General features: G+C 44.1%; 1 protein-coding gene and 1 long non-coding RNA gene across 5 annotated transcripts in view; one reads left to right on the top strand and one right to left on the bottom strand.

The window, feature by feature from the left end:
- Window positions 1–12,454, bottom strand: part of ICE1 (interactor of little elongation complex ELL subunit 1) — a 107,427-nt gene extending 94,973 nt beyond the window's left edge. For 2 of the 4 annotated variants that reach the window (XM_072152913.1, XM_072152911.1), the window contains exons 1-6: window positions 12,176–12,340; window positions 10,734–10,870; window positions 6,783–6,841; window positions 2,922–2,958; window positions 1,825–1,841; window positions 979–1,090 (exon numbers count right to left, since the gene is read on the bottom strand). In XM_072152913.1, the coding sequence (XP_072009014.1) occupies window positions 979–1,090; window positions 1,825–1,841; window positions 2,922–2,958; window positions 6,783–6,841; window positions 10,734–10,820 (312 nt within the window). In that variant the 5' untranslated portion in view covers window positions 10,821–10,870; window positions 12,176–12,340. The other 2 variants (XR_011855809.1, XM_072152912.1) reach the window with 2 other exon arrangements.
- LOC140133152 (uncharacterized) lies at window positions 12,221–25,222 on the top strand. The gene is made up of 3 exons (XR_011855810.1): window positions 12,221–12,468; window positions 17,794–17,881; window positions 24,294–25,222. It is a non-coding gene; the product is annotated as an uncharacterized lncRNA (long non-coding RNA).
- Window positions 25,223–26,200: the final 978 nt, after the last annotated feature.

The following is a 26,200-nucleotide window of genomic DNA, read 5'->3' on the forward strand; positions in this document are numbered from 1 at the left end:
TTTGTTTGTGAGTATGCTAGAATAAAATTATTTTTACTGACTTCTGGTCTGGTGCTGCATGGAGGAAGACGCGTAAGTCGAAGCTCCTGATCCCAGTCGCCACTAACCTGCGCCATCAGCTCTTCAAACTGGCAGGCAACCCAAAAAAGGGTCCCAGGAAGGGACCGAATCACCCAAGCCAAATCCGTGGCCCCAAAACCACCCTGGACCGCTTCCTTACCAGAGCCACGGAGTTCCCGCCACTACAGCCTCCGGCTCCTCGGATCTCCCCGCTTCAGACCCGCAGCACCGGCAAGAAGACGCTCCCGATGGGACGAAAAACAGCCACCACGGCACTCCCGAAGCAGCAAGACGTGAGGGAACAGGCGCCAGCGATGAGTCGGGTAGGGTTTCTTAAGATCCTGTTAACTTACTTTAAATCAAGCTCATGCTCTCTATCATTGAGTGTTTGCTATTCACTACCTATCGGAATATTGGCATTGTATACTGTACTGGCATTTTACTATGCTGTTTGTATTTCTTTTATTGCTGTACAAAAAAAAAAACTATAAATAACTAGTTGAATAAAAAAATAAATATATTTTTACTCTTATCCTTGGTGATCTGCACCATCAGTCCACATTCTTCCTGATACAGGACCGGTGTTGTGATTGCGTGCACGAGAGTGTAGCGTGGTCTCTCACAAGATCCAGCATAGAGAAGTGACTGGAGGAATTACCAATGAATTTATTCAAATCTTCGGTCTATAAGGAACTGGGCGAGACCGTTCTGTGGAATTCTCAATCCTAACATTTTATTGTGGAGTTAGAGCACTAACATTGTTTTTATTTGTTAACCCTTTAAATGCATCAGGCAAAGCTGACGGAGGCTTTTAAATCCTGGAGGCGGGGACCAGCGATCGGTTGCCATGACAGCCTCGGGTGTTCGCCAGTAAAGTATTAGAAATTAGAGTGTTAATACACTATAAAACACACATACCGTCTTTTCTTCCAGTTCAGCTTTCAGTAACTCAAGTTCCTCCTCTTGCTTTTCATGGGGAGATATTTTCTGTAACATTTGTTCTAGTTCACACCTTAGGGTTTCATTCTCCCTGAAATGTTAGAAATGGCTCACAATTATGTTCGGATGGGGACATTAACCAAAGACTGGATCTATTGTTTCCAGCGTGTGGGAATTATGAGTGGGGATTATTTAAACCCTTAATAACAAGAAAACATTTACCTGCTTTAATGAACAGAAAAATCAATATACAGCATAGAGAAAGAATGTTGGGAGATATTTTGTGAATGCAGCTGTGGAGTCAGTACTAATAATGAATAAGGCATTTATTAAGAAGGGTAATGCAGTATTGATGTCCAGGAACTGCACCTTAATGTCTATTCAACTGAATAGGATCATTAATTTTTTTCGTAGCTCTCAAAGCTGAAAACATCACTGGACTTCTGGCTCCATTTTCTGATATTCTGACACCAAAAACGGATGTGTCAGGCACTTAACAGATATTGCCGATTTATAACACAGTAAGATGGAAACCCCCCAGCTGCTCTCAATCAGCTCCATAAAGATAAATGGAACAGAACAGACATCTGCTACATTCAAGGGCTCCAGGGTACCCCAGTTATCATCCGTGGGGGTCTAATCACTGTGGATAGGGCCTAACCCTTTTAAGCGGATTTTATATTATATAAAAGTATGGTGCACAAATGTAAACAGACATTTAAAGTGGAAGTTATCCAGAGTCACATAGTTTATGAAAAGGGAAGTTGCTTGTTAATTCAGAGAATTTAAAATGTGTACCTAAAAAAAAAAAAAATGAATATTTACCTTTCAGCATACTGAAGATGTATTTTTGGTCAAAGAAAATACTAAAAGCAGACACTAGAAAAATGTAGCTCTGTGGTGAATAAGGAGTGATTTTATTTGTTGTCTTTCAGAAGATAAATTCACCTACTTACAACATACCATGTGCTTTGGAGTTTTAAAGGGAATCCGTCAGCAGCAGACAATGTAAGATTCAGGTCAAACATTCTGGGCTTGCTTTTTCACATCAGATGATTTTTTAAATGTTTTTCTGCACATGCATGGTATCCGCTAATGCAAATAGCTGCAAGCTCGCTGTTGGTCATTTTACTGTTGCTAAACCAATCGCATTCAAATCTATGTATCCCTGCCTAAGTTATTTAATGATGCTGTCTCCTTGAGGATTCCTCTTCTCTAAAATAAAGGCTGTCTCAGCAGGTATGCGGAGGCCTAAAGACCATGCATGCTCCACTGGAGCCATGAAGAAAATGAATATATATATTAGTTTTGACAATTATCCCACTAGGTCTTTATGAAAAGTCATGCTACCTAACAAGAGAGAAAAGATTTCCATATCTCAACATGGAAAACTTAATTGCAAATCTTCTTCTGAGGTTAACCTAACATGGCCGTGTGTAGGTTTAGGGCCGCAAACTACAGTCAGTTGTTTGTGGCCTGACAGTCATCAGTGGGTAAGCACCACTAAACTCGGACAAGTGGTTTTTTGGTACGAGCAGTTAGCCCAAACAAAAGGGCCATGGAGACAATGGAGGTAATTTATCAGTAGTGTCTGATGGAAGAACTGTTCTAGTTGCCCATGGCAACCAATCAGCGCTCAGCTTTCATTTTCCTAAAGCTGAGCGCTGATTCCATGGACAACTAGAATAGCTTTAACTCGGACATTTCTGATAAATCTCCCCCAATGGCCTCTATGCATGAGCTCATAGAGACTCATGACGTTTGCCAGCAGCAGAGATAGAGGCAAGCACAAGTACATAAAAAAATGGTCATGTTAGGGTAGCTGAAGTTGTTCTGAAACATGCATATCCTGTGACTCCATTATTTACTAAAAAGTTCATATAAACACTTGCTGCAGCCAACAATTTACGATAATAAAGGATATCATCACACTTCTGCTGGTAATCTTCAAGCAGCTGGCTGGAGGGAAAAAAGAGAAGTACAAAACTCATTACAATGTAACATAAATAGATGTAAACACATGCAGTGGTATACCTCCAAGCTACAAAACTTAGATAATGATTGTTCACTTGCTGTGCAAGATTGGGTTGAGATAGATGTTGAACTTTCCGTTTCTGGAGTTCTTTTTGTTCAACAAAACAAAAAATAAAAACAAATCCAGTTCTGGAAAATGCAATGATTATTTAGAAAGTATTTTTTTTTTTATTAAGTAAAAGTGATCAGTCCATTTATGAAAAAAAAAAAAAAAAAAAAAAATAGACCAATTTTATTAGTAGGTGGCCATATCTGACCCTTTTCTGACACATTATATAATACATCATGTGTGGGAATTTAATACAGCTTAGCGACCCAATTTTAATGTACACTAAAACCCAGAACTACTGCCTCAATCATCGCCATATAGTACGTCTGTGTACCACATTAACCCCTTAACGCCGAAGCCACTTTACACCTTCCTGACACGGCCCATTTTTCAAATCTGCCCTGTGTCACTATAAATGGTTATAACTTTGGAACGCTTTAACATATCCAAGTGATTTTGAAAGTGTTTTCTAGTGACACATTGTACTTCATGTTAGTTAAAACACTTTGGTGGTATGTTTTGCATTTATTTATGAGAAAATCAGATATTTGGTGAAAATTTGGAAAAATTCTCAATTTTCGAAATTGAAAATGTTCTACTTTTTTCACACGAGTCATAACAGCAAAAAACACTGAATGTCTACTTTATGTGGACGTGTTTTTTTTATGCGTACTCTTATTTTTGTAGGATGTTATGGGGCTTTAAACGTCAGGTGCGATTTTTCACATTTTCATAAAATAAGCAAAATCCTGCTCAGGTTTGAAGTCACTTTGAGAGACCTAAATAAAAGTAAAACCCCATATATTAACCGATTATAGAAACTACACCCTCGATGTACGTAAAACACGTTTTATGAAGTTTGTTGACCCTTTAATTGTTTTACAGGGGTTAAAACAAAATCGGATGCAATTTTGAAAGTAAATTTTTTTTGGCTAAATGAATGTGTTTTTCATAAAATGTACAAATTCTCAGTGGATAAAATACCAAAACACTCCACAAAGTTTCATACCCAATTACTCCCGCGTATAACAATACCCCATATGTGGTGGTCACCTGCTGTATGGGCACACGCCAGGGCATCGAAGGGAAGCTGCGCCATTCAGAGCAGATTATGCATTGTCACTTTGTACAGCCGTTATAATCTTTATTTTTTGGGCAATTTGGACACATAAGGGCTTATTTTTTGTGTCATGAGATGCACTTTACAAATACTTCATTTTAGTGGGTCTGTAGCTTTTTGATGAGATTTTATTAACTCTTTAATGTATGGAGTAAAAGAAAATTGTCAATTTTGGGTTTCTTTTTTTTGTATTTTTGGGGGTCGTACACCGTACACTAAAAATACTATAATATATTTATTCTATAGATCACTACGATTACAGTGATACCTCATTTATATAGTTTTTTTATACATTTTTACAATTTTATTGGAAAAAAAAAAATAATATATAGAGAAAATGTCATTTGTTTTGCATCGCCATCTTTTCGGAGACATTACTTTAATATTTTTTAATTGACAGAGCTAGTTTAGGGCTTATTTTTTTGCGTGGTACCATTTTGGTGCACATAACTTTCTTTGATCACTTTTTGGAACATATTTGTGAATGGAATTTATGAAAAATTTACATTTTTTGGCGAGTTTTGTTTTTACGGCGTTCACCGTACGGGTCCAATAAGGTTTCTGACTTATTGTACAGATTCTTACGGACGCGGCGATAGCAAATATGTGGGGGGTTTTGGTGGTTTTGACATTTTTTTTTACTTTATTAGATGTGTACAGGGAATGTTTGTGTTTAGGGGACTGTTTGTGTTTAATTCATTCTTTTTATTAAAAAGTGTTTAATTAGTGTTTTTAACTTTTTTCTTTACTTTTACAGGTTAGCTTGAACAAGAGATCTCCGATCGCGGGTGTTAGAGGCGGTTGTCGGCTAAAATACATAGCTGACAACCGCAGCTTCTGGCGTCAGATCCTTAACGGCCACAAGCATGATGTAGTATTACTGCATATTGCGGGAACGCACGTCCCGCCATGCAGTAAAACTACGTCAAATGTCGGGAAGGGGTTAATCTTCTATAGAGTTTAAGACGTCAGGTTGTTGGAAACACTTGGTGTCTTTATTAAGGAGTTAAATGCTGCATTCAAACATGACTGTGGCATCCATAGGCTGTGCAAAAACAATAATGCCAATCGTTCTTTTTTGTACCCTTTCATTTGAACAAACCACAGTATACATACATATTAAGGGTGTTTTTACGTACTTGAGAGAAACGGCTAAACTAATTTTGAAAAGGCATTCTCAGATTTTGTTGTTCTTTAGACTAAATAAATGTATTGTAGAAAAAAAAATCTAAGATTTCCTTTGTTTTAAAATCAGTCAAATGCTAAAAGCAAAGCTAAAACTTCAGATTGCATAGTAATTAACCCCTTAAAGACCAGGCCCTTTTTTGTTTTTGCATTTTCATTTTTCACTCCTCACCTTCAAAAATCTATAACTTTTTTATTTTTATAATATTTTTAATATTCCATGTCATGTACTGGGAAAAAATCCTGAATGCAGTGAAAATGATGAAAAAACACATTTGCCCCTTTTTCTTATGGCCTTGGATTTTACAGCTTTCACCAAGTGTCCCACATGACATGTCTACTTCATTATTTGGGTCAGTTTGATCACAGAGATAACAAATTGGTATAAGTTTTATAATGTTTTCATACAAAAAACAAAACAAAACATAAAAAACGTTTTATTTTGAGGTCTTCTGGCACTAATAACTTTTTTATACTTTGGTGTACGGAGCGGTGGGTGGTGCAATTTTTTGATGACATTTTCAACGCTACCATTTTGAGGACTACGACCTTTCGATGCCTTTTTTTATTGAACTTGTTATATATTGCAAAATGGCAAAAAAGTGCTATTTTCGACTTTAGGCGCCATTTTCTATTACAGGGTTAAACACCGGGGAAAATTTTTTTAATTATATTTTGATAGATTGCACATTTTGGGATGTGGCGATACGTAGCAGGTTTATGATTTTTACTGTTTATATCAGTTCTAGAGAAAAGGAGTGATTACATTTTTAGGTTTTTTAAATTTATTTTTCAGAGCCCCTAGGGCAGTGGTGCCTGTGGCACTCTGAGTGCTCTCTGTGGGCACTTAAGCTCAGCACAGAGTTCACCAGATAGGACTCAAAGAATCTCATTGCTATTTTAACTCTTTAATGGCCAAGGAAGTATCTCAGTCTGGATTTGCCCTCCTGCTTTGAATTGTATCAGTGTCCTTAGGAGGCTGTTCTGTTAGGAGAACAGTTCAACAAATAAATAAATTACTGCTTATATTGGCACTTTGTGATAAATGTGTGGGTTTTGGTTTGGTGGGTGGTCTGGGCACCCCGTCTCAAAAAGGTTCACCATCACTGCCCTAGGGTATTTTAACCCTAGGTTGTCTGATTGATCCTGCCATATACTGCCATGCTACAGTATGGCGGTATATGGGGATTTTGCACATCATCCCTTACAAAATGCAAATTGCCTAAAACACGACATCCTCGGGTCTTTGTGTGACCTGAGGTTGTCATGGCAACAGATCGACGCTCCCCAATGACATCACGGGAAGCGACGTTCCCGGCCACGATGGTGGAACCTTAATGCAGTGCTTTACGTCGATACTTGAGTAAAAGAATACTTTATGCCAATTATACTTACTCTGAGTCTATGATTTTTTGCTTCAGTGCAATCAATGCAGCAACATATTCATTCAGACTCTAAAAAATGAAAAAAAGGTTAAAGAAATTGCCCAAGTTTAAATAGTACTCACAGGATCAGGGATAACAATATAGGCAGTTCCCGGGTTATATACAAGATAGGGTTTGTAGGTTTGTTCTTAAGTTGAATTTGTATGCAAGTCAGAACTGTATTCTTTATCAGTGTAACCCCAAATTTTTTTTGGTCTCTGTGACAATTGGATTTTTAAAGTGTTGAATTGTCGCAAGAACCAAGATTAACAATAAATCTTCATTACAGACACCTGTGATAACTGTTATAGATGTTTATTGTAGCCTAAGGCTAAAGTACTGTAAATTGCCAACATCCAGAGGTCCGTTTATAACTAGGGGTCGTATGCAAGTCCCCTTAAGTGACCTTAAGTAGGGGACCGCGTGTATAAGTAAGGGCTTGGGCATGGTTTGAGAAAGTGCAAGAAGCACAAGAATGTTTATGGTTTTTCCATCCCTTTTCCTACATGCTATAAGAATGTGCTGTGCCGCCTGTCGTTATTTCTTCTCTCTATGCACATTGATTAGGAAGTATGTCACTTGACATAAATGGAGTACCAACGACCAGAGGAGTCAGAGATGTAGGTAGAAATGTCAACAAACCAGAAGAGTTCAACTTAGAGAGAAGGGCTAACCTGACGTTACCCATGAAGATTACCCTTGGATTTTTCTTTTTTCAAGAGATTTTAACGACTGATACAACAAAAGGAGCATGACCTGAGTTGTGTTAAAATCTGGCACTCTTTTCTGGTGTAAAATAAGGGAACTAATAGGAGATGAAAACCTATTGTGCCAACCATTCTATTCTGTGCCCTGTCATTTGCACAAACCACAGTATACATAAATATGTGGTGAGCTTTCACATACTTTAGAGAAATTTATAAACTAATTCCACCCCCCCCCCCAAAAAAAAAACAAACAAAAAAAACAGTCTTTAACCCCTTAACGACCTCACCTTTTTTGTTTTCTATTTTTCGCTCCCCACCCTAAAAATCTATAACTTTTTATTTTTACACGTAAAGAGCTGTGTAACGGCTTATTTTCTGCGTTACAAATTGCACTTCATAGTGACGGTATGTAATACTCCATGCGGTGTTCGTGGGAAAAAAAAAATCCTAATGCAGTGAAAATACATATTTGCACCATATTCTTGTGGGCTTGGATTTTACAGCTTTCACTGTGCACCGCAAATGACATGTCTACTATATTCTTTGAGTCGGTACGATTATGGCGATACTAAATTTATGTAGGTTTTATAATGTTTTCATACATTTACAAAAATAAAAACAAATTTTCATTTTTTTTTTCTATTTTGGTGTACGGAGCTGTGGGTGGGAGTCATTTTTTGTGACGTTTGAGGACGTTTTCATTGCTATCATTTTAAGGACTGTGCGAACTTTGATTTTTAAAAATATTTTTCAAAATGGCAAAAAAGTAGCATTTTGGACTTTGGGCACTATTTTCCGTTACGTGGTTAAACGCAGTGAAAAAACGTAATATTTTAATAGATCGGGCATTTTCAGACGTGTCGATACCTAATGAGTTTATGATTTTTACTATTTATTAATATTTATATCAGTTCTAGGGAAATGGGTTTATAAAAAATTAGTAAAAGTAAAAAAAAGTTTAAAAAAAATTATAATAGACTACCTAGGGTACTTAAACCCTAGATTGTCTTATCGATCGTATCATATACTGCCATACTACAATATGGAAGTATATGGGGATTTTCTTCCATTCATTACAATGTGCTGATAGCACATTGTAATGAAAGGGTTAAAACGAGACAAACTGTGATCTTCCGGAAAACCGAGCCCTACATGGAGTCGGTTCCCCACTTCCCGATGACGTCACAGGCGGCACCATCTTTTTGAAGCGCCGGGATCGGCATTGTCCTCATTCCTAAATGGTTCCTTTCCATTGTTGCAATATTAAAAAAAAAGAAAAAAAAAAATGTAAAAATAAAAAATCAGTTTGAAAACTTATATGGAACCGAAGTGAGCCCCCTGACAATAAATGAGTCCCTGCATATTTAGTGGTTACTGCACTGCCCAGCCTCCTTGTTCATGACAGATCCCACTGCTGTGTTGCAGATGTAACAGGACCTTACATGACAGGTTTATCCGAGGTAAAACTGTTCCAGTTGTCTATGCCAACTAGAACAGTTCTGCTCTCAGACACTTATGATAAATCTCCCCATAATATTTTGGGAGGAGTAGATGGGAGGAACTGACTGAGCAGGACAAGCCCCCTCTGATGCCAGATAATATAAGATAATGTGGGATTTATGTGGATGTAAGGGAAACAGTTACTAGCTGTATTTGTGAAAATGTGGTGATAGCTTGTTGTTAAAGGGAACCTATCAGTTTTAGACCGTTTGATAAATATGGTGGAAAGACTGTCTAACATTACACCCCCAATTAACTGCTAGATACTTTTGATAAACCTGCCATTTGTTTAACAGAAGTAAGAAAAAAAACACAGGAGTACCCCAGAACATGATAAACAATGGTGTTGTGGTTTCCAAGTTTACATACAATAAAGGCACCTCTGTAGGCAGAAATGAATCGACTGATTCATAGCTTATACAGCAGTGTCACTGACTGAATCCACTTTGCACCCCGATGCAGGATCTGGCCTAGTAATAGACACATTAGGGCTTTCGGACCAAGCCCAATTTTTTTTAAAACTGCCCTGGGTCACTATAAGTGGTAATAGCCTTCAAAAGCTTTAACGTATCCAGGTAATTTTGAGATTGTTTTCTCATCACACCTTAATGTAGTGGAAAAGTTTGGATGATATCGTTAGCGTGTAATTATGAAAAAAATGGGAATTTGGCAACATTTTTTTTAAATTCTCAATTTTCAAAGTTCGAATTTTTTTTTGCTTTTCAGGCAGATAGTCATTGCACCCAAAAAAAAAAAAAAAAAGCCTACATAACTAACATGTAGAAAACATTTTGATGAAATGACGAAAAGCTCCACAACATTTGATACCCAAATTCTCCTGAGCATGCCTATACCCCAGAAGTGTTGGTAAACTGCTGTATGGGCACATGACAAAGCATAGAAGGGAAGGAACAACATTCAGTGCGGATTTGCATTGTCACATTTCACATGCTATAAAAATGTTTATTTTTGTGGTTTATTTTTTTTCTGGTACGAGAGACACTATTCAGGTACATCATTTAGAAGTTTTAAATAGATCACTGATGAGATTTTATAACCCATTTCTTGCTGATGATATGAAAATACCGTAATTAATTCTGGTTTCAGTCCCGGGTTTGTATCCAGCACTGCTCCAGAGATGCCGCAGTCACCCTGACAATGGGGTTAAACCGCTGGAATTGCGAGTATCGTGATCCTTGCTGTAAGTGCAAAAGCATACAGCCGAGCTCCTGCTACTGAACCTGGGCATTCACCAAGACGTACATGAACGTCAGGATGCGTCAACAGACGGCATTTCCCAACATACATGTACGTCTAAATGTGCCAAGGGGTTAAAGAGAGGTTTTAAAAATATGTTTATAAGTTGCAAGAGTCTCCCTAGGCTCCGGCAACAGAGGCCATAACATGGCCGCCCTGGGAACTGGATGCAGACATGGGCTCTTGGAGGATAAGGGGATGCAACAGGGGACATGTTGTTAGTGCTCCTTTATCTTATTCTAAATATTGTAAGAACACTATAAAAACCTAAAACAAAGCTAGATCCTACATTAGGGGATTTAGTAAATAACTCTACATTTAAAGGTATGAAGCAGACAGATTTCCTTTATGGGAAGATGAAGAACCGTTTGCCCCTAGTACTAATTGTTATGAAAAACACAATCTGATAAACTGTCCAGAAAACAATGTTATCTGGCACTGAACAACGTACTAAATACCTGTTGCAAAGAAGTACAGTTCTGACAGCACCCTGCTGCCTCAGAAGCAATGCCAGCCGTCTTTGAGTGGGTCTCTCCAGGCATCATGATGAGGCGTGCCGACCACCCCAGGCCAGAGGGGAATACAGGAACTATATCTGAAAAACACACCAAAAATATTAACAGTGCACTGAATGGGTGAGACTCCGGGAACCTGCAAACTAAGGGTTTGCACTAATTTTTTCTAGTGTATGTCCTCCTCCCGAGGATGGCACCAGACCAGTGTGCCGCCTCCCCCCCCCTCTCTCGGAGGATGGCACCAGACCAGTGTGCCGCCTCCCCCCCACTCTCTCCGAGGATGGCACCAGACCAGTGTGCCGCCTCCCCCCCCACTCTCTCCGAGGATGGCACCAGACCAGTGTGCCGCCTCCCCCCCCACTCTCTCCGAGGATGGCACCAGACCAGTGTGCCGCCTCCCCCCCCACTCTCTCCGAGGATGGCACCAGACCAGTGTGCCGCCTCCCCCCCCCCCACTCTCTCCGAGGATGGCACCAGACCAGTGTGCCGCCTCCCCCCCCCCACTCTCTCCGAGGATGGCACCAGACCAGTGTGCCGCCTCCCCCCCCCACTCTCTCCGAGGATGGCACCAGACCAGTGTGCCGCCTCCCCCCCCACTCTCTCCGAGGACGGCACCAGACCAGTGTGCCGCCTCCCCCCCCACTCTCTCCGAGGATGGCACCAGACCAGTGTGCCGCCTCCCCCCCCACTCTCTCCGAGGATGGCACCAGACCAGTGTGCCGCCTCCCCCCCCCCACTCTCTCCGAGGATGGCACCAGACCAGTGTGCCGCCTCCCCCCCCCCCACTCTCTCCGAGGATGGCACCAGACCAGTGTGCCGCCTCCCCCCACTCTCTCCGAGGATGGCACCAGACCAGTGTGCCGCCTCCCCCCCCCCACTCTCTCCGAGGATGGCACCAGACCAGTGTGCCGCCCCCCCCCACTCTCTCCGAGGATGGCACCAGACCAGTGTGCCGCCCCCCCCCACTCTCTCCGAGGATGGCACCAGACCAGTGTGCCGCCCCCCCCCCCCACTCTCTCCGAGGATGGCACCAGACCAGTGTGCCGCCCCCCCCCCCCCCCACTCTCTCCGAGGATGGCACCAGACCAGTGTGCCGCCCCCCTCCCCAAGGATGGCACCAGAACAGTGGTGTGTCGCACCCCCCTCTCCGAGGATGGCACCAGACCAGTGCGCCCCACACACAATCAGGCAGGGTACCAGAGCCGTGCGCCCACACATGGAATATAATGATACACAGGATTACTAGTACACACGATGGAGCGTCACAGTGTAAACATTACCACTATCCACCGACAACGTGCGCTCAATGACACATGACACTCCCATCAGTGATCGCGTCCTCGGTCTGCCAACACGAACCCGGAGTACTAGAGCCACAAACTCACCAGCCAGCTGTACCGCTTCAGCCGAAACGGAGACATGTCGTGCCGCGATGTAATGGTGAACACTGCATGTCCCGGAAGTAGTGAGACTCCAGCAAAACACTTCCCTGTCGCGATCAGCCCCCACAGCTGCTTACAGCCAATAGCAGCTTCGGCTGCTGAGGCACCAGCACTACGTCACTCACCTTCTACAAATCCAACCTCTGCTTGTGATGTTAAGGCCTTCCCCTTGCCTCACGTGATTCGTTATGGCGCGCTTTTCTCACGGTGTGCGACACAATGACGTCCTGTGAATGGTAACAACAATCAGTTCGTGTCTTATTAGAAGGCTAAATAAGGAAGGTTTTATTATTTTTTTAATCCTTAATCCCTTAGTGAAAGACCATAATAACTACGGAAACAGGGTGAAAATGGCGATGTTTTTCATAATATAAAATTTTATTGGGCATTATTTAATGTGTAATTATGTTTATTTTTACAAGTAATGTGTATGTTTTTTTAAATGTGTATGTTCCTCATGATTTTTTTTTTCCCTCAAGTTGTTCACTGTAGCTGACCCCCAGTTACGACGGAAACGACTGGAATGTCTTGAGCAAAGCTGTAATAAACTTGATCACTGGGTCTATAATGCTGGCTCTTCTAGTTCAGCACCATGCAGAGAAGAAAGGAGAAGGTGAAAGCGATAACTTCTTCCCAGGGTTTCCTACTGTGTCTGACAGCCCTGTCCTGCTTCTGCAATTGGTGCAATAGAAACTGCAGCAATGCAGAAATCGGTCGCTACAGACCAGGGCCGGTTTTGGACAAAGTGGGGCCCCAAAATAAAACTATTTTATGAACAGTCAAAGTCGGTAAGCTCTGCAAAATAATAACACTTTGTAGTTACACAGTAGCAAGGTAAGAATGTGTAAAATGGGACTGTAGGAGGATTGTATAGGTCGGAGATAGACAGACAATAGGTAGATTGCTGATAGAAGATAACTATGAAAGACAATATACATAACTAGCTTATATGCAGTAGATGATATAAGATAGATATGAGATGAATACAGTAGAAGTTATCTGCACCGTTATGTTTACAGTCACCAAATTTTGCACAGGCGCTCTCTGTGTCTCGAGGGAACATCATAGATTAGGCTTTGAGCCGACAATTTCCACCCGACGCTTTCCAAAATCGACTTATTACCCACCATATTCAGGAGCCATTGTCTGCTGCTGTGGCAGTTAGAAGTTGAGTCGTGATTGGTTACCGTTCTGTCACAGGTCATTAATATGAGCTCTGAGCTTTGAAAGGGAACTATAGGCAATGAGTATAATACAGCTTATATGTGAGGTAAGATAATAACCACCATATACAGGAGCCATTATCTGCTGTGGCAATAAGCAACTTTTCACAGCTCAGCTTCTATCCTGCCACGGGTCATTCATATGAGCTCTGAACTGTTATTGGTTACTATAGGCAATGAGTATAACACAGCTTAGGTGTAAGGTAAGATGTGAAGTAATATGTGAGGTAATATGAGGTATTATGATAACCACCATATACAGGAGCAATTGTCTGCTGCTGTGCCAGTTGGTAGCTGAGCCGTAATTGGTTGCTGTTCTGCCACAGGTCATTTATATGAGCTCTGAGCTTTGATAGGCAGTGAATACAGCTTAGGCTGTGTTCACACGTTGCGTTTTGTTTAATGCATGCCTTTTTAAAAGCATCACAACAGCTGAGAAGAGATTTGCCTAATTACATTGTTGTGAACATTGCATTCACAAAACACAAGCGTTAATGTTATGTTAACAATTGTTAACGCATGTTAACAAAATGTTAATACATGTTAACTCACATTTTGTAAATGCAATGTTGACAGCAATGTAATTAGGCAAATCTCTTCTCAACTGCTGTGATGCTTTTGAAAATGCATGTGTTAACACAAACAAAATGCAACGTATGAACACAGTCTTAGGTGTGAGGTAATATGTGAGTTAATATAATAACCAAATATCCAGGGCCCATTGTCTGCTGTGGCAATAAGCAACCAATCACAGCTCAGCTTCTATTTTGTAATATGCGCTCTGAGGTTTGATTGGTTACTATAGGCAATGAGTATAATACAGCTTATGTGTGAGGTAGAGTGAGTGGCATAGAGACAGGCGGGGAGCGTGAGTGACTGAGGGCGCGTTCACACGTTGCGTTTTGACCTGCGTTTTCATTGCGTTTGAAACGTATAAACAGCTGATGAGAGGTGATTTGCCTAATTACATCGCTGCTAACATTTCCGTTTACAAAACAATGCGTTAACGCATGCGTTTTGTTAACACATGCGTTAACCTTGTGTTTACAAGTGTAAACGGTAATGTAATTAGGCAAATCACCCCTCATCAGCTGTTGTATATGCGTTTCAAACGCAATGAAAACGCGACCAAAACGCAACGTGTGAACGCGCCCTGACAGAGAGACAGCCAGTGCGTGTGAGTGAGAGACGGCCGGTGAGTGTTAATGAGAGATTGATAGGGAGAGTCAGTGACAGAGAGACAGGCGGGGAGAGTGAGTGAGAGACTGGTATGGAGCATGAGTTTGTGACAGAGAGACAGCCACTCTTTTGGCTCTGAATGTTTAGTGCTGGACTAACTCTGTTTGCAGCTCAGACATTAGCTCCACTATTCCACACATACATTGTATCTAAAATGCAAACCTATCAGCCCCCCAACATGTTTCGCCAGTACTCTGGCTTTCTCAGGGGTAATGGGCTATAGCCCATTACTTGTTAATATAGTGCAGTCTCCTAAGTCATGGCTTCTTTATCGGCCTCTTTGAGTAGGAATTCAGAGTTGGATCTAAGAGTTTTAATTGCTACCCTTTCTTCCCTGGTGAGATTATTTTGTTACAATCTGTTGGGTGATAGTTTTGCAATTTCTTGAGTCACTTGATTATAAAACAATTGCAAGGCAGGGATCAGACCTAAATTGGGCGTGAGTTATGAAGGTACCCGCAAAGGGCAAGGTTTCCTACCTATGGTCTCCATTGAAGCATTTTCATTCAGCAAATCCAAGAGATCACTCAGAGTCTGTTGATCCTATAATCATGTTTTGAATGGCTGTACTTGAGTGCTTTCATTAAAGTTTACCAATTTGCCCTCTAGGGCTCTAATCTGGTCCCTAGTATGTGCCAAAATTTGTTTGTCATGTGTTAGGAGCAAGTGTATCAATATTCGAGCATTGCAATAAACCATTCTCCCATGTCCCATAGGCCCCTTCCACACTTGCATTGCAGATCACGTCAGAGTTTGATCAGTGAAAAACGCACATTTTGCATCAGAGTTCAATCAGTTTTCAGTCAGAGTTTGTTCAGTGTCTCAGTTTTTCACGCGCAATTTCAATGCATTTTTCACGCGCAGGTAATGCGCGTGAAAGGACTCAGGGCTGAGGTCTATCTTTTCTATGGCAATTGCTGCATGAAAAACGCATTGCACTTGCATGTGTCTCCAGAGTGCGATGTGTTTTTGATGCGTCTCCATAGACTTGTATGGTGCGTTTTTCACGCGCGTGACTTGCAAAAGTAGAGCATGCCGAGATTTCAACGCGCTTTAAAAAAAATGCAAGTCTGAAAAGACCCAATGATTAAAATGGTTCAGAGTGCAATGCAAGTTCTGTGCGTCAGAAGTGAAAAACGCAAGTGTGAAAGGGGCCTTAGAGTCTGGGGGCATTTACTAAGGGCCCGATTTGCGTTTTCCTGACGTGTTACCCGAATATTTCTGATTTGCGCCGATTTTTTTTTTTTCCCCTGTATTGGCTCGGGTTTTTTGGCGCACGCAATCGGATTGTGGCGCATCGGCGCCGGCATGCACGGGACGGAAATCGGGGGCGTGGCCGAACGATAACCCGACTGATTCAGAGAAACCGCCGCATTTGAAAAAAAAAAAAATGTTGCGGAACACGTGCTTACCTTCACCAAGTATAGGATGGTACACTCCGGCGGACCTCGGGGAACTTCAGCGCAGCAGCGACATCTGGTGGACGTCGGAGGAACTGCCTTAGTGAATCGCTGGAAGACCCGAATCCACCACACAGAACATGCCGCTGGATCGCGAATGGTAAGTAAATCTGCCCCTGTGTGTCAACCTCCCAAGAAGGGAAGATCTGTTACCTCAATCCTCTCGGTACTAACTTCAATTTGATGTATTCCTCCAGACTCCTAATGTTCCAGTACACCTTGTCAATGTTTTATGTGCCTCCAGTAACTCCCCAGAAACCTGCTGAAAATCCATATCGCCCTCAGGGCTATCCACGACATCCAATAACAAGCCAGCCTGGCTAGACCAAATATTTTCTCTAGATTTTAAATCCATAATCACATAAATAGGCAACACCCAAAAAAAAATCAAACTTAAACAAATTCCATAAGAAAGAGACTAACAAAGACAGAGAGCCTCAAAAAAGCTCAATTGCATACAAGAAAAATAGTGGAAATTTGTCCAAAATGTCGTAAAGAATACACTAAAGCCAACACACTATATATAACACATGACTGAAAACAAAGAAAGAAGCCAGTGTGTATAGGCTGAGCAGTGAGAGAATTTTTATTATTACAAAGCATGTGAACACACACCAAAGATGCCATGCATCAAAATACATAAAAACATTTAAAAAGTGTAAGCATACACATCAAAACAAACCATGTGGATCAGAGATCCACAAACGGCCACAAATCGAAAAAAGGTTGAAAACAACCCCCCACACAATGTAAACATCAATAACTGATAGCAGCAGTACAGTACAGGAGACCATAAACACAGTGAATGACATGCACAGTAAGTCAAAAAAATGACAAACAGTGGACTCCTAAACCACAGTATGAATAGATGGAAAGATCTAACCAATACAACAAAGCTGTTAGCTATAAAGTACTTCAGTAGGAGGGAAGGTGAAATCTACAACTTGCGCACCTCACGCGTTACGTCGCAGTCATGCGACTTCCTCAGGGGTCAGTACCTTTAGTCCAATGGGTGACCACTCGCCTCCAATCTCAAGCGCTCGATAGGTGAAAACACCTGAGAACGCGGAACCACAGCATGTCGGTCTGCATAAGTTATTGCGACATTTGTGAAAGTTTGCGCATGCGCAATGAAACGTTGGGTTAGATCCTTGGCATTCAAATGGTGACCCCGAATGTCAAGTCTTAAGTCCAAGAACTCCACTGCAACCTGTGAGACATTGAGTGAGAATGATGTTAAAGGGGTTGTTATTAAGATGTAAAATAAAAGATTCACAGGCCTCCAAAGTTCCGTCCCACACTAGCAGGATGTCGTCAATAAAGCGGAACCACCCTATAGTATGTTTACAAAGTAGGGGTGATGGGTACACGTGTGCGGCCTCCCACCAACCCAAAAATAGGGTTGCATAGGAGGGCGCACACTTTAGCCAGGGCAAGACACTCTCGATGGTGGATACTCATTTCCGGCAAAAACATGCAGGTAAGACTCGAGACATCAAGGTGGTGGGACTTGATATTGTGCGACCAACTATAAGGGGTGGCAACTCCACCCCTGAATTAGTCAGGATGGAGGCCTGTTGGATTTATAACTTGGGTAGTTTGGCCCCCCGGGGAATTAATGAGGACCTCCTTTTCTCAGGTTACTACAAGCAGTGATGGGAAAGCTACTACAAGTGATGGGAAAGCACATCTTAAGATGTTTTGAACTTCTGGATGCAGCAGGTGAGGTAAGTTATTACACTTTGTTGCGGTCACATTTTGATGCATGTATGTATATATATGCATACAATTGTAAGTGTGTGTGTGTGTATGTATACATGCATGCACACATTTGCATATCTCAAATATTTTTTTTCAGGAATTTTTTTTTCTTTTCTTCCCTATAGTCACTTTTTGGGATATTCTTATCCCCTTGTAGTTTCGGGACTAGAGATGAGTGAGCACTAAAATGCTCGGGTACTCGTTATTCGAGACGAACTTTTCCCGATGCTCAAGTGCTCGTCTCGAATAAGGAGCCCCATTGAAGTCAATGGGAGACTCGAGCATTTTTCAAGGGGACCAAGGCTCTGCACAGGGAAGCTTGGCCAAACACCTGGGAACCTCAGAAAAGGATGGAAACACCATGGAAATGGACAGGAAACAGCAGGGGCAGCATGCATGGATGCCTCTGAGGCTGCTTAATCGCACCATTATGCCAAAATTATGGGCAACAGCATGGCCATGACAGAGTGACAGAATGAAGCTAGATAGCATGTAAAACATCCAATAATTGACCCTGACACTATAGGGGATGGCATGCAGAGGCAGTGGCAGGCTAGAGAGTGGCATGGCGACATACCCTAAATGGACTCAGGCTTCAAACCAATGGGTGGCAGAGAGGAACCAAAGGAGGTGAGCAAGAAGCGCTCAAATAATATCGGTACATGATAAAAGTTTGCCAGTATATTTTGTGGATTACACAGCAGGGTGACGACAAAGTTAACATGGAAGCCATGAAAACAACCCAAAATTCTGCCTGACACAGCTCGTTTGATAAGGGGACCATGTATGGAGGCAGTGAACTAGTAGTAGATTAAAGGTGCTGCAGTTAAAACTATGTTAGTTGGATCTTGGCATGGAGCTGGCGCTCCGCTGCCAGACGAGCTTTCGCCAATCCAAGCCCCTGTCTCTAGGCTACTCCCCAAACAGCACTTCTAAGAACCTTTTGTATAAGATCAAGTGTAGTAGCGTTCTTATAAGTTTGGGATATGGCGGGTGAGGGGAATGTAAACCGATGCGCAAGAAGCGCTGAAATAATATCGGTAAATGATAAAAGTTTGCCAGTATATTTTGTGGATTACACAGCAGGGTGGCGACAAAGTTAACAAGTTTGATGTGGAATGCCCTGTAATAGCTCTTGGGCGGTGTGCCTTTTATCGCCTAGGCTCAGCAGTTTGAGCACCGCCTGCTGTCGCTTAGCGACGGCACTGCTGCTGTGTCTAGAGCTACCGACTGATGGCGCCATGGCCACGGATGGTAATTCGGAGGTGGAGGAGGGGTGGGAGGAGGAGGTGGTATACTAGGCCTTTGAGACCTGGACCGAGGTAGGCCCCGACATTCTCTGCGTCGGCAGTATATGACCAGCCCCAGGGTCAGACTCGGTCCCAGCCTGCACCAAGTTAAGTGTAGTAGCGTTCTTATAAGTTTGGGATATGGCGGGTGAGGGGAATGTAAACAGATGCGCATGATGCGCATGGAGCTGGCGCTCCGCTGCCAGGCGAGCTTTCGCCAATCCAAGCCCCTGTCTCTAGGCTACTCCCCAAACAGCACTTCTAAGAACCTTTTGTATAAGATCAAGTGTAGTAGCGTTCTTATAAGTTTAGGATATGGCGGGTGAGGGGAATGTAAACAGATGCGCAAGAAGCGCTGAAATAATATTGGTAAATGATAAAAGTTTGCCAGTATATTTTGTGGATAACACAGCAGTGTGGCGACAAAGTTAACAACTGATGTGGAATCCATGAAAACAACCCAAATTTCTGCCTGACACACCTCGTTTGATAAGGGGACGATGTATGGAGGCAGCTATATGGACGACTTTTGGAGGTAGCAATGGAGACAACGTGTGGAGGCTGCTATGGAGACAATTTAATTTGGATAGTGCCTGTATGTGGTAGTCCAAAAAAGTTTTCAAACCAGAGGAGCAGGTAGGTGGCCCTCCAGAAAAATGAAATAGATTGAGTGCCTGTATGTGGCACTCCCAAAAATTGTTTAAAACAGAGGACCGGGTAGGTGGCCCTCCAGAAAAATTAACTGCATAAAGTACTATAGCTAGAGCCAGTGGGCCCTGTCAAAAAATAGCCAGTTTCCTCTGCTTTAGTGTACAAAGAGGAGGAGAAGGAGGAAAATGAGGAGGAGGAGGAGGAGTGCATAAATTATTCAGGTTGAGCTTCCTTCACCTGGTGGAGATTGGAAATTATGAGAAATCCAGGCTTTATTCATCTTAATAAGCGTCAGCCTGTCAGCGCTGTCAGTCGACAGGCGTGTACGCTTATCGGTGATGATGCCACCAGCTGCACTGAAAACCCGCTCGGACAACACGCTAGCGGCAGGGCAGGCAAGAACCTCCAAGGCGTACAGCGCCAGTATGTGCCACATGTCCAGCTTTGAAACCCAGTAGTTGTAGGGAGCTGTGTGATCATTTAGGACGATGGTATGGTCAGCTACGTACTCCCTCACCATCTTTCTGTAAAGATCAGCCCTACTCTGCCGAGACTGGGGACAGGTGACAATGTCTTGCTGGGGTGACATAAAGCTGGCAAAAGCCTTGTAAAGCGTACCCTTGCCAGTGCTGGACAAGCTGCCTGCTCGCCTACTCTCCCTCGCTACTTGTCCCGCAGAACTACGCACTCTGCCGCTAGCGCTGTCAGAAGGGAAATACTGTTTCAGCTTGTGCACCAGGGCCTGCTGGTATTCATGCATTCTCACACTCCTTTCCTCTCCAGGGATGAGAGTGGAAAGATTTTGCTTGTACCGTGGGTCCAGGAGAGTGAATACCCAGTAATCGGTGCTGGAATAAATTCTTTGAACGCGAGGGTCACGGGATAGGCAGCCTAGCATGAAATCTGCCATATGCGCCAGAGTACCAACACGTAAGAATTCACTCCCCTCACTGGCCTGGCTGTCCATTTCCTCCTCCTCCAACTCCTCCAACTCCTCTTCTTCTGCCCATACACGCTGAACAGTGAAGGACTCAACAATGGTCCCCTCTTGTGTCTCACCAACATTCTCCTCCTCTTCCTCCTCATCCTCCTCCACCTCCACCTCCTCCGATATGCGCTGAGAAACAGACCTAAGGGTGCTTTGGCTATCAACAAGGGAATCTTCTTCCCCCGTCTCTTGTGACGAGCGCAAAGCTTCCGACTTCATGCTGACCTGAGAGTTTTTCAACAGGCCAAGCAGCGGGATGGTGAGGCTGATGATGGCGGCATCGCCACTGACCATCTGTGTTGACTCCTCAAAGTTACTCAGCACCTGACAGATATCAGACATCCACGTCCACTCCTCATTGTAGACTTGAGGAAGCTGACTGACCTGACTACCAGTTCTGGTGGAAGTTGACATCTGGCAGTCTACAATCGCTCTGCGCTGCTGGTAAACTCTGGATAACATGGTTAATGTTGAATTCCACCTCGTGGGCACGTCGCACAACAGTCGGTGAGCGGGCAGTTGGAGGCGGCGCTGCGCTGCCCTGAGAGTGGCAGCATCTGTGCTGGACTTCCTGAAATGCGCACAGATGCGGCGCACCTTCGTGAGCAAATCAGACAGATTGGGGTATGTCTTGAGGAAACGCTGAACTATCAGATTTAACACATGGGCCAGGCATGGCACATGTGTCAGTCTGCCGAGTTGCAGAGCCGCCACCAGGTTACGGCCGTTGTCACAAACAACCATGCCTGGCTTCAGGTTCAGCGGTGCCAGCCACAGATCAGTCTGCGCCGTGATGCCCTGTAATAGCTCTTGGGCGGTGTGCCTTTTATCGCCTAGGCTCAGCAGTTTGAGCACCGCCTGCTGTCGCTTAGCGACGGCACTGCTGCTGTGCCTAGAGCTACCGACTGATGGCGGCATGCCCACGGATGGTAGTTTGGAGGAGGGGTGGGAGGAGGAGGAGGCATAGTAGGCCTGAAAGACCTGGACCGAGGTAGACCCCGCAATCCTCGGCGTCGGCAGTATATGACCAGCCGCAGGGTCAGACTCGGTCCCAGCCTCCACCAAGTTAACCCAATGTGCCGTCAGCGATATATAGTGGCCCTGCCCGGCAGCACTCGTCCACGTGTCCGTGGTCAGGTGGACCTTGTCAGAAACGGCGTTGGTCAGGGCACGGATGATGTTGTCTGACACGTGCTGGTGCAGGGCTGGGACGGCACATCGGGAAAAGTAGTGGCGGCTGGGGACCGAATACCGAGGGGCGGCCGCCGCCATGAGGTTGCGAAAGGCCTCGGTCTCTACTAGCCTATAGGGCAGCATCTCCAGGCTAAGCAATCTGGAGATGTGGACATTAAGGGCTTGGGCGGGTGGGTTGCACTATATTTACGTTTCCGCTCCAGCGTCTGGGGTATAGAGAGCTGAACGCTGGTGGATGCTGTGGAGGATCGTGGAGGCGACGATGGGGTTTTTGTGCCAGGGTCCTGGGCAGGGGGCTGACTATCAGCTGACACAGGGGAAGGAGCAGTGGTGTGCACGGCCGGAGGTGAACGGGCTTGGTGCCACTGAGTGGGGTGTTTAGCATTCATATGCCTGCGCATACTGGTGGTAGTTAAGCTAGTAGTGGTGGAACCCCTGCTGATCCTGGTTTGGCAAAGGTTGCACACCACAGTCCGTCGGTCATCCGGTGTTTCCTTAAAGAACCTCCAGACTTCTGAAAATCTAGCCCTCGCCACGGGAGCTTCACTACGTGACACATTTGGCGCTGATGCACCTGCTCTGGCCCTGCCTCTCCGTCTGGCCCCACCACTGCCTCTTCCAACCTGTTCTGGTCGAGGACTCTCCTCCGTCTCAGAAGCACTGTGTTCACCCGGCCTCTCAACCCAGCTTGGGTCTGTCACCTCATCATCCTCCGATCCCTCAGTCTGCTCCCCCCTCGGACTTCCTGCCCTGACAACAACTTCACCACTGTCTGACAACCGTGTCTCCTCATCGTCGGACACCTCTTTACACACTTCTTCCACTACGTCAAGAAGGTCATCATCACCCACAGACTGCGACTGGTGGAAAACCTGGGCATCGGAAAATTGCTCAGCAGCAACCGGACAAGTGGTTTGTGACTGTGGGAAGGGTCCAGAAAACAGTTCCTCAGAGTATGCCAGTTCAAATGCCAAATTTTCCTGGGAGGGGGCAGACTGGGGGGGAGGAGGCTGAGGTGCAGGAGCTGGAGGAGTGCCGATTTCAGGGACATGGGTGGACTGCGTGGAAGACTGACTGGTGGACAAATTGCTCGGAGCATTGTCGGCAATCCACGACACCACCTGTTCGCACTGTTCTGGCCTCAACAGTGCTCTACCACGAGTCCCAGTAACTTCAGACATGAACCTAGGGAGTGTAGCTCTGTGGCGTTCCCCTGCTCCCTCATCAGCAGGTGGTGTCTCACCCCGCCCAGGACCACGGCCTCTGACCCCTGCAGTAGTTGGACGCCCACGTCCCCGCCCTCGTCCTCTACCCCTAGCCCTCGGGTTAAACATTTTGAAAATGAAAGTTATAACTTTTTTTTTACTTTTTTTTGTGTTTTTTTGTGTTTTTTAGTTTTTAAAACCAAACAATGCTATCCTATTGCTATGGCTATTTTCTAGCCAAGTATGAAAGCACACTTCTATGCCAGATGAGATGACGCTGAGTTATGAAAAAATAAACGTAAAATAAAAAGGAAATGGCAGACTGTGCCTAATTGAAATCAAACCCCTAATAAATTTTCCCACTTTGGTGTTTGAGGTGGATATGTGTGTCACTAAGAGCTAAACACAACGGTAGCATGTCCCCCTGCAAATTCCTCACAATATGGTACTAGCTGCACTACTAGTGCCAGCAAGCCCAGCCACAAGCAAACAAAAAAAAAAAAAAGTATAACGTTATTGTAGCCCTAAGAAGGGCTGTTGGGTTCTTGTTGAATCACTCCTGCCTAACACTATTCTAATAGAGCACCCTAACGCTTTCCCTGACCAGCAGCAGCTCTCTCCCTAGCGGCATCCAGACACAGAATGATCCGAGCAGCGCGGGCAGCGGCTAGTCTATCCCAGGGTCACCTGATCTGGCCAGCCAACCACTGCTATCGACGTGTAAGGGTACCACGTCATGCTGGGTGGAGTGCAGAGTCTCCTGGCTTGTGATTGGCTCTGTTTCTGGCCGCCAAAAAGCAAAACGGCGGGTGCTGCCATTTTCTCGAGCGGGCGAAGTATTCGTCCGAGCAACGAGCAGTTTCGAGTACGCTAATGCTCGAACGAGCATCAAGCTCGGACGAGTATGTTCGCTCATCTCTATTCGGGACCCTTCTGGTCCCCATACACCTTTTCCACATCACTTCTTCACCCTTAATTCACACTTTTCTTATAGTCTGGGACCCTTCTGGTCTCCTATACACTTTTTTGCTAATTTATTGTTTATTTATAGTGGTCTTTGTGTGGACACTGTAACCTATAACTTAACGCTGAACCCTTCCTTCTTCCCGTGATCTTCATGCTTGGATGAGTGGAGAACCTTCCTTCGTCCAATACCTGGAGCACCTTTATTCCTTCTTCTGGATTCCTTGAAATGGATACTACCCATGCCATCCGATATACAACTTTTATTTACCATCTTGGATTGGCCTATGCCCGTCGATGGACTTCCACTCTTCTTAAATTGTTTGGAACTCCTTGTGACAGTTTCTGATAACAAATTTTTCAAAGATACCTTCGTTCCTCCCTTTTGCGAGAGGTAACAATGGATCCTCTTATACAATGCCAGCCATTTGGACCGTACTTTATATGACATGTATATGTGTATTTACATTGCGACTTACACTCACCTGCCACTTTATTAGGTACACCTGTCCAACTGCTCGTTAACACTTACTTTCTAATCAGCCATTCACATGGCGGCAACTCAGTGCATTTAGGCATGTAGACATGGTCAAGACAATCTCCTGCAGTTCAAACCGAGCATCAGTATGGGGAAGAAAGGTGATTTGAGTGCCTTTGAACGTGGCATGGTTGTTGGTGCCAGAAGGGCTGGTCTGAGTATTTCAGAAACCTCTGATCTACTGGGATTTTCACACACAACCATCTCTAGGATTTCCAGAGAATGGTCCGAAAAAGAAAAAACATCCAGTGAGCGGCAGTTCTGTGGAAATGCCTTGTTGATGCCAGAGGTCAGAGGAGAATGGGCAGACTGGATCGAGCTGATAGAAAGGCAACAGTGACTCAAATCGCCACCTGTTACAACCAAGGTAGGCAGAAGAGCATCTCTGAATGCACAGTACGTCGAACTTTGAGGCAGATGGGCTACAGCAACAGAAGACCACACCGGGTGCCACTCCTTTCAGCTAAGAACAGGAAACTGAGGCTACAATTTGCACAAGCTCATCGAAATTGGACAGTAGAAGATTGGAAAAACGTTGCCTGGTCTGATGAGTCTCGATTTCTGCTGCGACATTCGGATGGTAGGGTCAGAATTTGGCGTCAACAACATGAAAGCATGGATCCATCCTGCCTTGTATCAACGGTTCAGGCTGGTGGTGGTGGTGTCATGGTGTGGGGAATATTTTCTTGGCACGCTTTGGGCCCCTTGGTACCAATTGAGCATCATTGCAACGCCACAGCCTACCTGAGTATTGTTTCTGACCATGTCCATCCCTTTATGACCACAATGTACCCAACATCTGATGGCTACTTTCAGCAGGATAATGCGCCATGTCATAAAGCTGGAATCATCGCAGACTGGTTTCTTGAACATGACAATGAGTTCACTGTACTCAAATGGCCTCCATAGTCACCAGATCTCAATCCAATTGAGCAGTGATGGCGAACCTCTTAGAGACCGAGTGCCCAAACTACAACCAAGACCAGCTTGTTTATCGCAAAATGCCAACACAGAAATGTAATTAGTGATTTACACTCCCTGCTCTGTCACAGCTACAATGATAATCCAGATCTGTCCACACCTTTCCTCTCCTCCAGTAGTCCCAGTTGGCATTGTCACTTTAAAATAGCTCTGTGCACAGCAAGTCATGGAGTATCTGGGACTGCTGGAAGATACCTGGAGTACTCTCTGGTGATGGCCTGGGTGCCCACAGAGAGGGGTCTGAGTGCCACCTCTGGCACCAGTGCCATAGGTTCGCCACCACTGCAATGGAGCATCTTTGGGATGTGGTGGAACGGGAGATTCGCATCATGGATGTGCAACTGACAAATCTGCGGCAACTGTGTGATGCCATCATGTCAATATGGACCAAAATCTCTGAGGAATGCTTCCAGCACCTTGTTGAATCTATGCCACGAAGAATTGAGGCAGTTCTGAAGGCAAAAGGGGGTCAAACC

The sequence above is a fragment of the Engystomops pustulosus genome, chromosome 5 (genome assembly GCF_040894005.1).
Source record: "Engystomops pustulosus chromosome 5, aEngPut4.maternal, whole genome shotgun sequence".
Taxonomy (NCBI): domain Eukaryota; kingdom Metazoa; phylum Chordata; class Amphibia; order Anura; family Leptodactylidae; genus Engystomops; species Engystomops pustulosus.